Here is a 13,501-nt window from a genome sequence, read left to right as displayed (position 1 = left end):
AGGTTCTTCCTCATCCCTGGCACATAAAGAACCTCTGACACCTTCAAGGGAGGTTTGGACTCCCTTTGAAATGTCACTGTCCCCACCCTGACTGCTCTAACAACTCTGTCATCACCGAGTACTACCTCAATATCAGTACCACTCTCTGAAAGCTCTGAGAAGTACTCACGGACTCCTGTCATGTGACGTGAAGCCCCACTGTCCACATACCAGATACCTGTAGATGCTCCGCTAATCGAGGGAAAAGCATGCTCCCTCTGAACCTGTGTGGCAGGTGATCCTGCACTAGAGGACTCACATGTAGTGAACGCAAACTCCCGGTCAAAACGACCTGCAAAGTCCTCAATCTCAGCTGACGCTGCCACATCCTGGGTCTTCCCCTTCTTCTTCTTCTTCTCCGGACACACAACTGCATAGTGTCCCATCTTCTGACAATTCCAACACTTCACTTTGGAATAGTCCTTTTGTGAGTTACCCTGTTTACCTTTACCTTTGCCTTTGCCTCCACCACCGCTTGTGGAAGCCTGCTTCTTCCCTTTGCCTTTCTTGCCTCCTGCCACCAGTGCTACGTCCTCATCCTGCTCAACTGGCTTGGCTGCCCCAAGCTGTCCTTTCCTGATCTCTGTCTGAATGCAATCATCCCAAAACCTCTCCCATGTGGGAAGGGTCTCACGTGCACAAACCCCATCAGCAAAGTTCAACCATGAACGGGGGAGGCCATTCACTGCAATCCGCACCAACTCAGTGGGTGGAATGGCCTCTCCAATCGCTGCCAACTCATCTCTCACATTGGTAATCTTTGTGAGATATCCAGCTGCACTATCATTACCCATCTTAATGTTCTTCAGCTTCTCCTTCAGGACCATCTTCCGGTTCTCATTGGTACTCTGGTAGAGATTGGACAATGCTGTCCACATCTCATGGGCATTGCTCTTTCCTCTCACATGAGGAATGCAATGGTCTTTGATTCCGTCTAGAATCAGCCTCTTACCCTTATTGTTCTTCTTTTTATACTCAGCCAACTGAGTAACATCAGTGGGCACAACAACAAGGTTCTGTGCGGTATGCACCATGATATCCCAGACTTCTGCCTCCTCAAAGATACTCTGCATTCTCTCTTTCCAAACGCTGTAATTTATATGCCCATCCAGCTTATCCTCCACCCTCAATCCCAATGACATCCTGCTGTCCTAAAACTGAAAAATAGCACTGCTGTAGTAAAGATAAAACTGCTGTTTATGAAAAAATCAGCTTGCTGGAATTTCCTGAGTGAAAAATCAGCAACTGTAATTTTTCCTTTTGCTGTCCCAAACTGCCCTTCAGCACTCAAGCTCTGATACCATGTAAAAATTTCTATTTTCCCACCCCGGTTTTCAGTTTCACCTTATTTCTCCCATATAGTTAAATGCCCATTCCCATAGCCATACATTTAACAGACTGAAAAAATAAATATTGCTGAAAACACAAATTCTGGAAATTTTTCAGAGTGCTGGAAATTGCAGAAATAAAAAATCAGCAATTAAAACAGCCATAAAAACACATTTAAACTCAGTGATTTTTGGTCAACTTGACCCTGGAAAAACCCCCTACAACTCTTGGGGAAAACCAGTTTGAGAGCTCTTCTTTATTTCTGGAAAATGCCTTTTACAGAGAAAATATTTTCAGCAAAAAATCAGCAAAACAGAAATTTTTCCAGCAAGCAAAACTTATCTGTTTTCAGCCCAAACGACAATCTGAAAACTGCTGGAAGAGCTGTACGGACCGTACGGATGTACGGACTGTACGGACGTACGGACTGTACGGACCGTACAGACTGTACGGACTGTACGGACGGCCGTACGGACTTGTACGGACAGCCCTCGGGAAAAGTGCAGAAAATCGCCTCCTCGATATTCGTGCTGAAAAATAATTTTTTTCACTATTTTGCTCACAAAAACTGCCTTTTTCTGCTTGTTCTTTATGCTGTTCAGATTTGCTGAAATGCTGCCTTGGTGTGTGTGCCAAACTGCTGCCTCTTTCTCCTCCTTGTCCAGAAATCTCCCTTGCTCTCTTGCTCTCCTTCTCTCAATCTGCTCATGAAAGAATGAATGACCTTTTCCTCCTTTAATATAACTCCAAGTGACTTTTGGGTGATCCAAGTGACTTTTGGGTGATCTCTAAATCCAATGGCTGAAATAGATTTAGATCAATGGTTGAGATTAAATGCTCATTTAAATCTCACTTTCTATTTTTTAATTCACCCCAGTTTAATAAAGACCCACTTAGTCATTTATTTCCAAAGTCACTTTTCCTTTCTAATTTTTCATTGACTTTATAAAAGTCACTTTAAAATTAGACTTAATAACTTTATCACTTAAAGTCACTTTTAAATTAGATTTAACTTTATAAAATTATAAAGTCACTTTAGGAGAAAAATTAAATTCTTTTGGACATTTTTCCCTAGGCCAAAGATCAAAGCCTAAGGGAACCACCTGTCCTCCGGTACCAAATTTCAACAGATATCGAATTGCAAAGTTGTTTTTGTTCTCTTTGAGCTAAATTGCATCAAGAAGATTTGAAATAAGCTGGTGTTTTAACTATAGTATCTTCAAGAGTTCATTTTCTAAGTCTTCATCTAAAAAAAGGCGAGCATTTCATTTGGGTAATTGAGGGCTTTTACGGCATAAAGTGTTTTCCCATTCTCGAGTCTAACTTCATCTCATCTTCCGGTGCATTTGCATATAAGTTAATTTTGCATAGATAAAATTTATTTCCAAGCATAAGCTTGGTCGATAGACAAATAGATCTTCATCCGTCTTTTCTTGAGAAGCTTGTTTTAATAGTACTTAATATGGTGACCTTACAGTCGTCAGAGCCACAGTTCTCTGCAGCGCTGGAGGCACCGTGTATGTTATAATTTCAGGAGAGATATCATTAATCACACCTTAGTGTACTTCTCCTGACCTTCTCTCTGACAATTACTACGAAATCATGCTCAACACAGAAATGATTGTAGGGTTCAAATTTAAATAGGCATTTAACTAAAATTAACCAAGATTCTTGCATCTCACATTAGTTTTAGGATCTGCATTTCATATAAAATAGTCATTCATATAAGCAACAATTGTTAATCGATTACTTGGTCTTAATTTCCCTAGCAAGATCGTTGACTCCATAAGGAACTGGTATCAATCGTTTAAAATCTAATCAAATCCTATAAGTCTTACTAAATCTTAATCAAGTACTTGATCGCTTCACTGTGTCTCTCGAATTGGCTGGGTCCCAACTAGTTCTTCTTCATTCCACTTTTCCATAGGGTCTACCCCCCTTAGCTTGCTGTAGGGTGACAACTTAAATGGAGAGATTGGATATCAGAGTGACAACCACCGATCTGAGCCGTTGTTGCGGTGCCTAGACATTCTGTGCGACAAGAGGTCCCAAACCCACTGCTTTGGGTTCAAAACCCCAACTTTGGGCAATTTTCTAGCTAACTAATTTTGGTGGGTTTTCACCATTCAGAAATACCTTCCTAGCTACCCAAATTCGAACACTCCCTCCTACTGAGCAAGGTTTTTCCTTTACCCCTTGAAATCTTCGGTTCCATGACTTTCCTTGCATAACCATGACTGTCCTTGCATGAGTCATGAGTTTCCTTATGTAGCCATATCTGTCCTCGCATGTGCCACGACTGCTTTTGTACTTGATGAAGACTTAACTTGCATGGTGCATGCCTTTCCTTGCATGCAACATGACTTTTCCTTGTACCACCACGAGTGTCCTCACTTGGTTCGTTATTGTCCTTACATGCACTGAGAACTTCTCTCTCTTGAACTTGGAGATTCAGACTTCCATTGGGCGACTGATTTTTCTTTGTAGTCTCCCTCTAGAGCTAGACTCCCTCTGAGCCTACACAACCTCCATTGGCTCACTCTACTTTCCCTCTCGGAAAGCACTGCAACTGAACTTGTGTCCTTCCAAATTCAGTCTCGAGCTGCAGTCGAACACTGGGTCGAATCAACTCTAGATCACCCAACTCAATTCTGCAAGCGATCTCATCCTCCTAGGTTAAACACTTCATGTGCACATGGCTCCCTTGTCGGATGTGCAACTCCACAACCTAATGAAAATAAGATCTCGCCATCAACCAACCATCCATTGGAAGCTACCTTGTCCAAGCAAATCACCTTCTCTGTTGTACCTCTTGCTCCATGTCTAGGCAATTCCACAACTCCCTCTTAAGTTGCTTCTTGTGCACACTTTCATCCACATGCTCTTCAAAGTAGCTATGATACGATGTTGAAATTTCCAAGCCCTCTAGATTTGGTATGTGCCCTTACTAGGATCACAATGCACTAGAGAAGCCTAGCATAAAAACACTTTGCAAATTGGAAAATATAACAACAACGAAGTCAACAACAATACATAAGAATATTGGCCCAAATCTCATTTCTCATTAGTCCATCGATAAGAAAACATTAGGGCTCCCGAACTAGGGATCATGGCCCTTCATAAACATTGATACAAACTAGTATACGTAGTATGCAATAAAATACGCAATCTGTCGTTTGACTGATCTAGGGCTTGAGATCTGATCCTTTAGATCTTCAGTATGCCCAATAAAATCAAATACATACTTGAGGCAGTGCGTTCAGTGCATGGTCCTTGGATTGTTTGCAATCTTTTGCAACTAGTCCTTCTACAATCACGCTACAACTTCTCCATCTGCTAGATTTGCTTCTTTAGATCACAAATCTGAATTTCTTCTTGCAGGTTAGACCTTCCAACACTTAGATTTGACTTTCTTCTTGCAAATCTGACCATCCAACACTCAGGTCCAACTTTATTCTTGTAGATCTGACCTTCTAGTACTCATATCTGACTTTCTTTTTGCACATCTGACCTTTCAGTAGTCATATTTGACTTTCTTCTTTCAAATCTGACCTTCCAGTTCTAAAATTTGACTTTCTACTTGTAGATCTGACCTTCCAATACTAAGATTTGACTCTTTTCTTGCATATGCAACTTCTCTAAGGCAGATCTGTGGCTAGGCACTTTAGCCTCCTTGTTTACACAAGTGAAAGTCCTTCTCAACTTGTGTGTCTAGGCCTCTTGTTTGGCCTCCTATTTATAGTTTTCTTTAGGTTATTCGGGGAAACCTTGGTCCTTTAAGGTTTTTCCCACTTAACCCTTCAACCATAAATTAGAATATAAAATTAATTACTTAGGTCTTAAACCCACTGCTTTGGGTCCAAAACCCCAACTTTGGGTAAATTGCCCAACCGACTAAGTTTTGGTGGGTTTTCACCACTCGAAAATACCTTCCAAGCTACCCAAATTCCAACAGAAACTCGCTAACAATTGTCGATTCTTCCAATTCCATAACATCATTGAGCCTAGTACTGGCCCCTATGTTTAGGCTTTTGTATGTGATTATCATGCTAATTGAGTATGAACTATGTGAATTCTTGGTCCACAAAGTTGTGCGTGAGTTGTGTGGTGTAAAGGCATTGACATGCTGTCATAATGCAATTTTAGTCCATGAAGATACAAGTGTGTACATGTATATGTGTGTGTACTAACCCTGCCAACCTCTGATACGAATAAATGGAATTTCCTAATAGGTCTGCTCCTTTAGGAATGAGGTTTTTGTGTGTTTATTGAGGGTTTTTGGTAGTTTAAATTGTATGCATGCGAGACTGGTCTTAACTACATAAAAACATTCCCAGACAACATATATTGCACAACCATAGAAATTTATTTAAGAATAGAATTGCATATACATGCATGTTCATTTCTCTAATGACTTATGGTTGTACTTGGAAAGTTGGAAGCTAACAATAGATTTGGAATTATTGGTGACTTTATCAACGCGCTTAGGTATCTTGGATGTCTGTTGTTGCATGTAGACAGGTAGCTACAACATTGTTGATTTGGCTCCCTGTTCCTTTGATCTAAGCTTCAGGCACTAGATTTCTGACAATACTCCTTTATCATTGCCGCGACACTCCTAGATCTTGCTGGTCGCAATTCGTCTTTTATCCTTCCTCAAGCGCACGACCTCACCCTTGGCAATGTGTGATGAATGCAATCACTAGATCAGTCCGAGAGGAAAACATTGTATTTCAATGTTGGATTAGAAGTCGACCCTGGGAACCCCCGATCACCTTGTTCTCCTTCACTCGATACCACATATAGGCACAAGCAATAGCTCGAGATCCCCTCCTGCTGAGGTTATTGACCTTGTTAGTCACCATGAGCGGCCTCCCAACCCGTATGCCCCCCCCTATCACTTGTGTAGACCCCCTACAAAACTAGGTGACTTCCATGGGCATGTGAATTGTCACAAGCAGGGAGATTGTGGCCTACAGGCAACCTGATCTTCTCCTAGTGGACCATGTCAATGGGTTATTCCTTTGCCTGGTCGCTGAAGCGATTACGTGTAGTGGCACGAGTTCCCCAAAACCCGCAAGGTAACACTTCACATGAGCTAGATAAGCCTCTCCAACGCAATCCGCCTTGGTCTGCTTATAACATGGGACCACTTTCATGTGCGTCCAATATGCTCACGAATCCTCACGCTGCTGGTTAATCCTCTGTCTTAGATCCATTGTTGCGGCCCCATTTCGGTTCGTCCTTGCACCCACGAGCTAGCAAAACAATTATGCCCACTATCTGTGCTTGTCCCTCTTCCACCAAATGGTGCGATCTAGCAACACTATGTGTCAACAAAGAGTCCCTTGACCAGATTACTTGAATCCAATGAATTCTTGTCAACTGATCTCATTCAATGTTAAAGCCAATGTTGCAAACATCGGGATCGAGATAAAATCGGCAAGGGCCCGGAAAACCAAAAAATCGTAAAAATTGGGAAAATATCGGTAAAAAGCGGCAAACATTGGCTAGGCCAAAAAATTGTGATTTCAAGATAAAATCGGGATGTTATCGAGATGTTCGCAGCACTGGTTAAAACAAGATGAGAGATTTGAGTGATCCCTCCACTAATGAGCTAGGGTGGGTAAGCGTCCACTGAAACCAACTTCCCTCCGAGGGTTTTCATCCAAGTGAGACATTTGACACTGAGCTTTCCAATCCAATCTTCGAAAATAACAATGCATAGTGATGAGAGGAAAACCAATTTTTCCTCTTTTAAACCCCTTTTTTCAATTTCCCGCCTTTTCTCCAATTTGAATATATTTTCTCTTTTCTTTCAATTTTTATTTGCTTTTCTAATGTTTTCCCCCATAACTTTATTATTGTCACTTTAAGATGTCACTTTATAAAGTCATCATGACCCATGATGTTTTATTTGCTAGTTGACCCCCTTTATTAATGTTTCTCCTATGACTCTAGCCCACGGAAGCCAGGAATGAGCTAATGAAGTCGTCTCCCTTCTGATCATTAGAGAGGGGACATCACAGTATGATTTAGTGTGTGGAGATTTGCGTTGTTGTTAAGATGTGGATGCAAAGGAAGAAAAAAGTCAAGGACAAAGAATTTTCAGAATGTGAATATTTTTACTGTTGTTTAGATAGGTGTGAAGCCAGATTGTACTTATTTCTATTTTTATTATTAATGTAAGTAACTTAAAAAAAAATAGAAATCTTGTGTGTGTTAACACTTTTGGTAGCATGTTAACACTTGTGAGTGTTTCCTTCCTTGGACTGCTTAGAAATAAGAATTCTATTAAATTATTTGCTTTTGATTTTGGTCCTGGTTCTCGGCTGCCTTATGATTAATATTTTCCTGCTTCGAAAGAGATATAGATTTTGCTTGCATTAGGACTTTAGGATCTCAGCTTGAATGGTTGTACAATTTTTGGCAGTTTGTGCATTTTACAAGAAAAGGTATAGTCCTGAATGTGACATTGAATGGTCTTTGTTGTATGCTGGGTAGTAAGGGTCTCTGTGGAAGAATCTGTGCTATGGATTCACTGTCTGCTATAATTAGTTATTTGTGCATACTCCTCTGAATGTGTGACATTAAAAGGTATTTGTTGCATGTTGGGTATTAAAGTCCTTTATGGAAGGATTTGTGCCATGGATTGACTCCACTATAGTTGGCTATTACTAAATGTACATTGGTTATCTGTAGGTTGTAATGGCTATAAAATGTCGTGGGGAAGAACAATTAGGGGGCCTTTACACTGGAATCAATACACAACAGATAACTATGTCGAGTAAGATGGTATGAGCAAGCCTGTTTTCCTAGTTATCATTCTGATAGCAATTTTTTGTACTATAATTTTTTTGTATACAGGTGCCATTTTATTATTTTAATGGAACTGTATCTTTTTGTGACCAGGTATCCGAGTTTACTGGAATGGTTGTACAACCACACAAGGCCATTGTTGGGGCAAATGCTTTTGCACATGAAAGTGGTATCCATCAGGCAAGTGAGCTTATTTTATTTCCCCAAATGTCTTTTTGACATGTTAAAATGTGCGACATGTGAATTGTTCTCATATGCACAATTATACTTGAAAGTTTGAAACCTCTGGAGGCTGGAAACCTCAGTTTTAGCCATTTATAGTCTGTGTATGAGGAAGGCATTTATGGTAATTCTACAACCATCCTACATTGTATTGTTTCTCCTCACTAGTGAATTCTGGTAGTGTGCACCAAGTTAACAAGTTGAATGTACTGAGGAATACATTCATGATTCACCAATGATCAACTTTTTGTAGCAGCTAAAGTTTTAAGAGAACAATATTTTGGTATCACAATGAGTTGGATAAATCCAGCCGTTATATGACTGTACTGTATCCTACTTTATATTGTCAAGGATTATAATGTAATATCATATACTCGCCCTGGAGCATATCCTGAGAGTAGTTTCTGGAAGCATATAGATTGACCTTTCAGATCAGTTCTTAAAGCTAACATGCACACTATTCCCTTGTTCTTTGTTCTTTGTCATTTCCCTTGTTCCTTATTCAACATCAACTATTTTGCTGTGACATCAGAGAAATGATAAAGATAACTCTTATTTTATTTAAAGAAAATAACACGTTTCAAAACCCTGCTAACTCAAAAAGCAGAATCAACCCTTCATGAATGTAGAAACTGATCATTGGTGTAATGTCTGCCGGCTTCTCCAGTGCTTGATACTATCAGATAGCTTTTATTTCAGAAAATCAAAGCAGATGTAGATTGGAAGGACGACTACACCTGTACAACAAGCCCACAAAAAATGTTTATATGTTAACCCTTCAATTGCATCTTTTTTGGGCCTCAGATTTCTTCCGTTGCACTTGTCTAAACTTGAATTCTTCATGCAACCTCGCTCTTTGTGATTGTTTACTGTCCCCTTGTTAGATGTAAAACATTTTCTGCAGTCACTATTTGTCCTTCTGTTTTTCCTGTTAAGTAGGGGAAGAAATCCACTTTGACAAAAGTAGGAGAACTAAAATAGCTGGTTAGGATAGCTAAATAGGTACCTTGAACAAATCACATACCAGCTCAAATCTATGATGAGCACTTTGAAATCAGTTTGCTCATTATGCTTTGTAAATATTGGAGTCGTTGTGTGTGATTTCATCCTGTAGTCCTGTTTTCTAGCAAAATGTTGTCTTTGGCACAATTTGTCTTTCAATATGTTTTAACTCCCATGTAGCAATTAGAATAATGTCTTCGGGAGTTATGTGAGGTGTGATCTGAAAAGGTACAAAAGACCAAGATTTGAATCCAACGAAACACTGAGTTTTGGGGTGCATGAAAAGGACAAGGCTCCATGGAGGATCGATGCAATCTTTTTACTCCAGAAGTGGCTTAGAACAGTAAAGGTGTTGGATTGGATTATGCAATGCTCACCCTGTTGATATTTCAAGTGTTCACAGAAACTAGAAACAATTTCCCTCAACAGATAACTACTTCCAATGACTTGTTAGCATCAATTTATATATAACAGCCAATATCATTAAGCAGTTATACAGAAGAAAATTTCGACCATTAAACATGAAAGCACAGTAAAAATAACCATTAGACAATGAGACAAGAGACACAGAAATTAGGCTCAAGGCCAGGCAAAAACCCACAAGAACCTATAAATCTTTCCTTATGAGAGAGAGAGAGAGAGTTCAAAGTGTTGATTTTCTAGTGCATCCAAGACTAGTGTAGTTTTTCAAAATGGATAACTACTTCCAATGATATGTTCAGTATTCTTTTTGCCTTCCAATCATAAGCAGTTATACATGAAAGACTTCAACCATTCACCTTCAACAATAGAGCATTAGAGATTAGAATGAACACTAAAACAAGAGACGAGACACTAGAAATTAGGCTTCAAGCTAGGGCAAAACCCACAAGGGGAAACCCAACCAATCTTTCCTTATGAGAGAGAAATTCTGTTCATCAATAGTACATCAAAGAATATTCCAACAAGATTCCAAATCTGACAAAATCAGTCAACGAAGAGAGAGAAAGTCAACCCTGGTCAAAGTATATGTCTGCGACAGTAAGGCCGAATTTCGGCCTGAGGAAGCTCTGAACAGGAGGCCAAAATTTGGTCAAGCCTCAGTCAACAATCTTTGTAATTCTCTGTCAAAGGAGAGAGGGTTGTCCTGCTGTAAATAGTCCAGAACAGAGGCAAAGATTCGGTCAAGATAAGTCAACAAACCACCTGCATTATTCGGCCTCCAAGCACAGTCAAACCCTCAGTCAAACAGATCCAAAACAGCCCAAGTCAATGGAAATCAAAAGAGGTCAAAACAGAGATAAAGAAGTGGGTCAACACTGGCCAGAAATTCTCCTTTGACTCCTTTGCATGTGTGGATTAGCCTCTATGAATTTCAGATGAATGTGTGTGATGAGATGATGCCAAAATGAGATCCAACGATGTCTTATTTATATGAGATTGAGGAGGTGCCTTTTCACACATGTCAGCCGACTTGACCTTTACGAGGTTGACTTGGGCAAAGGCAAAAACATAAATTTCCTCCATTGCTTGCCAATGAAAATGCCGACCATAGCTACCCAAATTTTCAACACTCCTTCTTAGCTAGGGAGGTACTTTTCATTCTCTCTCAAAATCAATTTCCTCGACGAATCCAAAGGTCTCTTGTGTTGAAAATGTAGTGAGCAAGGTCTTTTGGCTTGTGCCTTAGCTAGTGAAGACCTCGAGTTGTCCTCATTAGTTAGACTTTAGTTAGGATGAGTTATTTACAAATTACCGGAATAGTCATCAAGATAGCATGCGTAGAGTTGGAGCTTCAGTTAAGAGGAATTCTTCATCAGTTTGACTACAAGATTGGGTGGCAGTTACATGCTCAGTTAGAATGAGTTAGTCATTAGTCTTGATTGAAGGAAGGATGAGTTAAGAACTCCAGCGTTAATTGGAGTGAGAACTAGTTCGACTCAGGTAACTTGTCAATCACAACACAAGTTCTAAATTTATACTTGCCTAATTTAGTGTGGATTGAATCTATAAAGAGGAGGACGAAGGCACAAGGAATCATGCATTTTTTTTGTGCACAAAGCTTTGTGACGAGACAAAGCTCATAGGTTGTGAGAGAGCCTTGTTTGTGGAGAGTGCAAAAAGCTTGCGTCCTAAGTAATAGGAGATCACAAGTGTGCTAGGATTTAAGAGATGGGATCAAGGGTTTTTCCAGGGCAAGTCTAGGCTAGATCAATAGGAGAAAAGCTTTGTTCTCAAGAGATAGATTGCTTTGTATTTGATCTATTTGCTCAGTCAATAAATACGACATCAAGGAGAGGGTTTTCCCAGTTGGGTTTCCCAAGAAAAAATTTTGTGTCCATTTGTGTGATGTGTTTTTATCTCTTTGTTTCTTTTATTCCGTTGCTTCTATTGTTGAGAAATTTTGTGTCTTGGTATAACGAAGTTGGCTTCAGATTTGTTCATTCAAGCAGTTGCATAATCTCAAGGAAATTCAACATCTTAGCTCATAGCCTACGAGACAAACACAAGTACAAGATTCTCTCTTTATCAAGTTCAATTTGCTCGACCAATCCACATGTCTCTCGACACACAACCTAAGGGAGAGATCATCAATCTCATCATAAGGAAAGATACACAACATCCAACACATCCCACAAGCCATAACCCCATGGTATTTAGGCCAATTTCCCACTTACTAGTGGGTCCAAACCAAACACATGCACATGGTACATTTTCCCAACCATACACAAGGTCTCTTGGACCATAGCCTAAGCGAGGAATCCCTATCTCAATCCCTAACTATATAGTCTCTTGGTTCATGTACTAAGGGAGAGAACACAAAATCAATCCATACCTCAGAACTACGCTCCCTGACCAAACACACTGGCCTCCCGGTCCATTGAGCTAGGGGAGTGACAATCTTCCCGACCAATCCATAGGTGATCCAAGAGGATCTCGTCAGATCATTGCACAGGTGTTCAAGTGTCGTCGTCAGTGTTCAATGTCGTCATCAATTCAGTTCGGTGTTTCCAGCTTCAACAGTGTTGGTTATGGGTCAGGTTGTTCAAGTAATATGGTTTTCATGGCGTTCAGTTGATATGGGTTTGTACCTGGTTGTCGACTTGTGTTCATCGACAGTTCTGCCAGGATTTGGTCGACGACATGTGTCTTGTCGTTGCTTTGCAGGATTTGGTGTCGACATGGATTTTGTCGTCCACTCATAGGCTGATCATCGACATGTGTGTGTCGCTCGTTGCAGAGGTTCGATATGGTTCGTTGTCAGGTTGTCATCGCAAATGCCACTTGTGTCGACGACGTGTATTTGGTTTCTAATGTCGCTTTGTGACATTTGGGGACAAATGGGTTTTGTTCATCTATTTTGATGTAAAAGTCCTAAAAAACCCTAACCTAATACATTACAATTCCAAATGCATTAAAAAAGAACCATTCCCTAAATCTTAACTCCAAAACCTATGTTAAATGCAACAAACATAATACGTTGAAATGTGTATTAAAAAACCTAGTTCTAAAAACCTAAGTCCTATTACCTAAGTTCTATGTCCTAACCTTCGTATTAACCCTCATCATAGTTTTAAACATTACAAACAAACAAAAACAATGTAAATACAATAAACAATCACCTTAACTGCAGTCTAAATTGTGTCGGGAAGTTTAGCATGTGAATGGAAGCAATGGAGTTAACGATCAATTGTAAACAGTCGGAGTTTCACCGCAGCATGGAAACCGTCAGGTCTTTGCAAACTGCAATAGGTCATGTGAACAGGTGGGGGTCGTTACCGTGGCAGTCAGGGGTCAGTTCACCGTAGCGGAGACTGCGGAGCAAACCGCGATATGTGACCGCAACATCGCCATTGCCAGCTGACAGCAGAACCGCCAGGCGATAACCACAGTCAATTAACGACAGTCACATAGGCTGTCTCCCCCTCCGCCCGGTTAGCCTGACCGCCAACGGTTGTGGAGTTATTGTAATGTTATTTTGGGTTTGTTTGTGGTTTGTTTGTTGAAACTAATTCGACCACCATAGAACCTAGCCCTAGGTGTCAAATTACAACAAGACTGAAGCTAAACCTAATCAGATTGCAACCAAATTCATCCTGTATTCAGCCAA

The 13,501-nt window shown here is 40.3% G+C and overlaps 1 protein-coding gene across 1 annotated transcript in view; it reads left to right on the top strand.

Annotated features, from left to right (window-relative positions):
- LOC149195630 (2-isopropylmalate synthase A-like) overlaps positions 1 to 13,501 on the top strand; it is a 265,845-nt gene that overhangs the window by 79,357 nt on the left and 172,987 nt on the right. Inside the window, exons 4-5 of the mRNA XM_089405376.1 lie at positions 8,071 to 8,163; positions 8,281 to 8,367. Coding sequence (XP_089261502.1) covers positions 8,071 to 8,163; positions 8,281 to 8,367 — 180 coding nt within the window. The remainder of the gene's footprint in view (positions 1 to 8,070; positions 8,164 to 8,280; positions 8,368 to 13,501) is intronic.

The sequence above is a fragment of the Pinus tabuliformis genome, chromosome 2_2 (assembly GCF_031772625.1).
Source record: "Pinus tabuliformis cultivar Carrire ecotype Pingquan chromosome 2_2, CPIR1, whole genome shotgun sequence".
NCBI lineage: Eukaryota > Viridiplantae > Streptophyta > Pinopsida > Pinales > Pinaceae > Pinus > Pinus tabuliformis.
The sequence above is the reverse complement of the archived record's forward strand: the minus strand, read 5'-3'. Positions and strand labels throughout refer to the sequence as shown.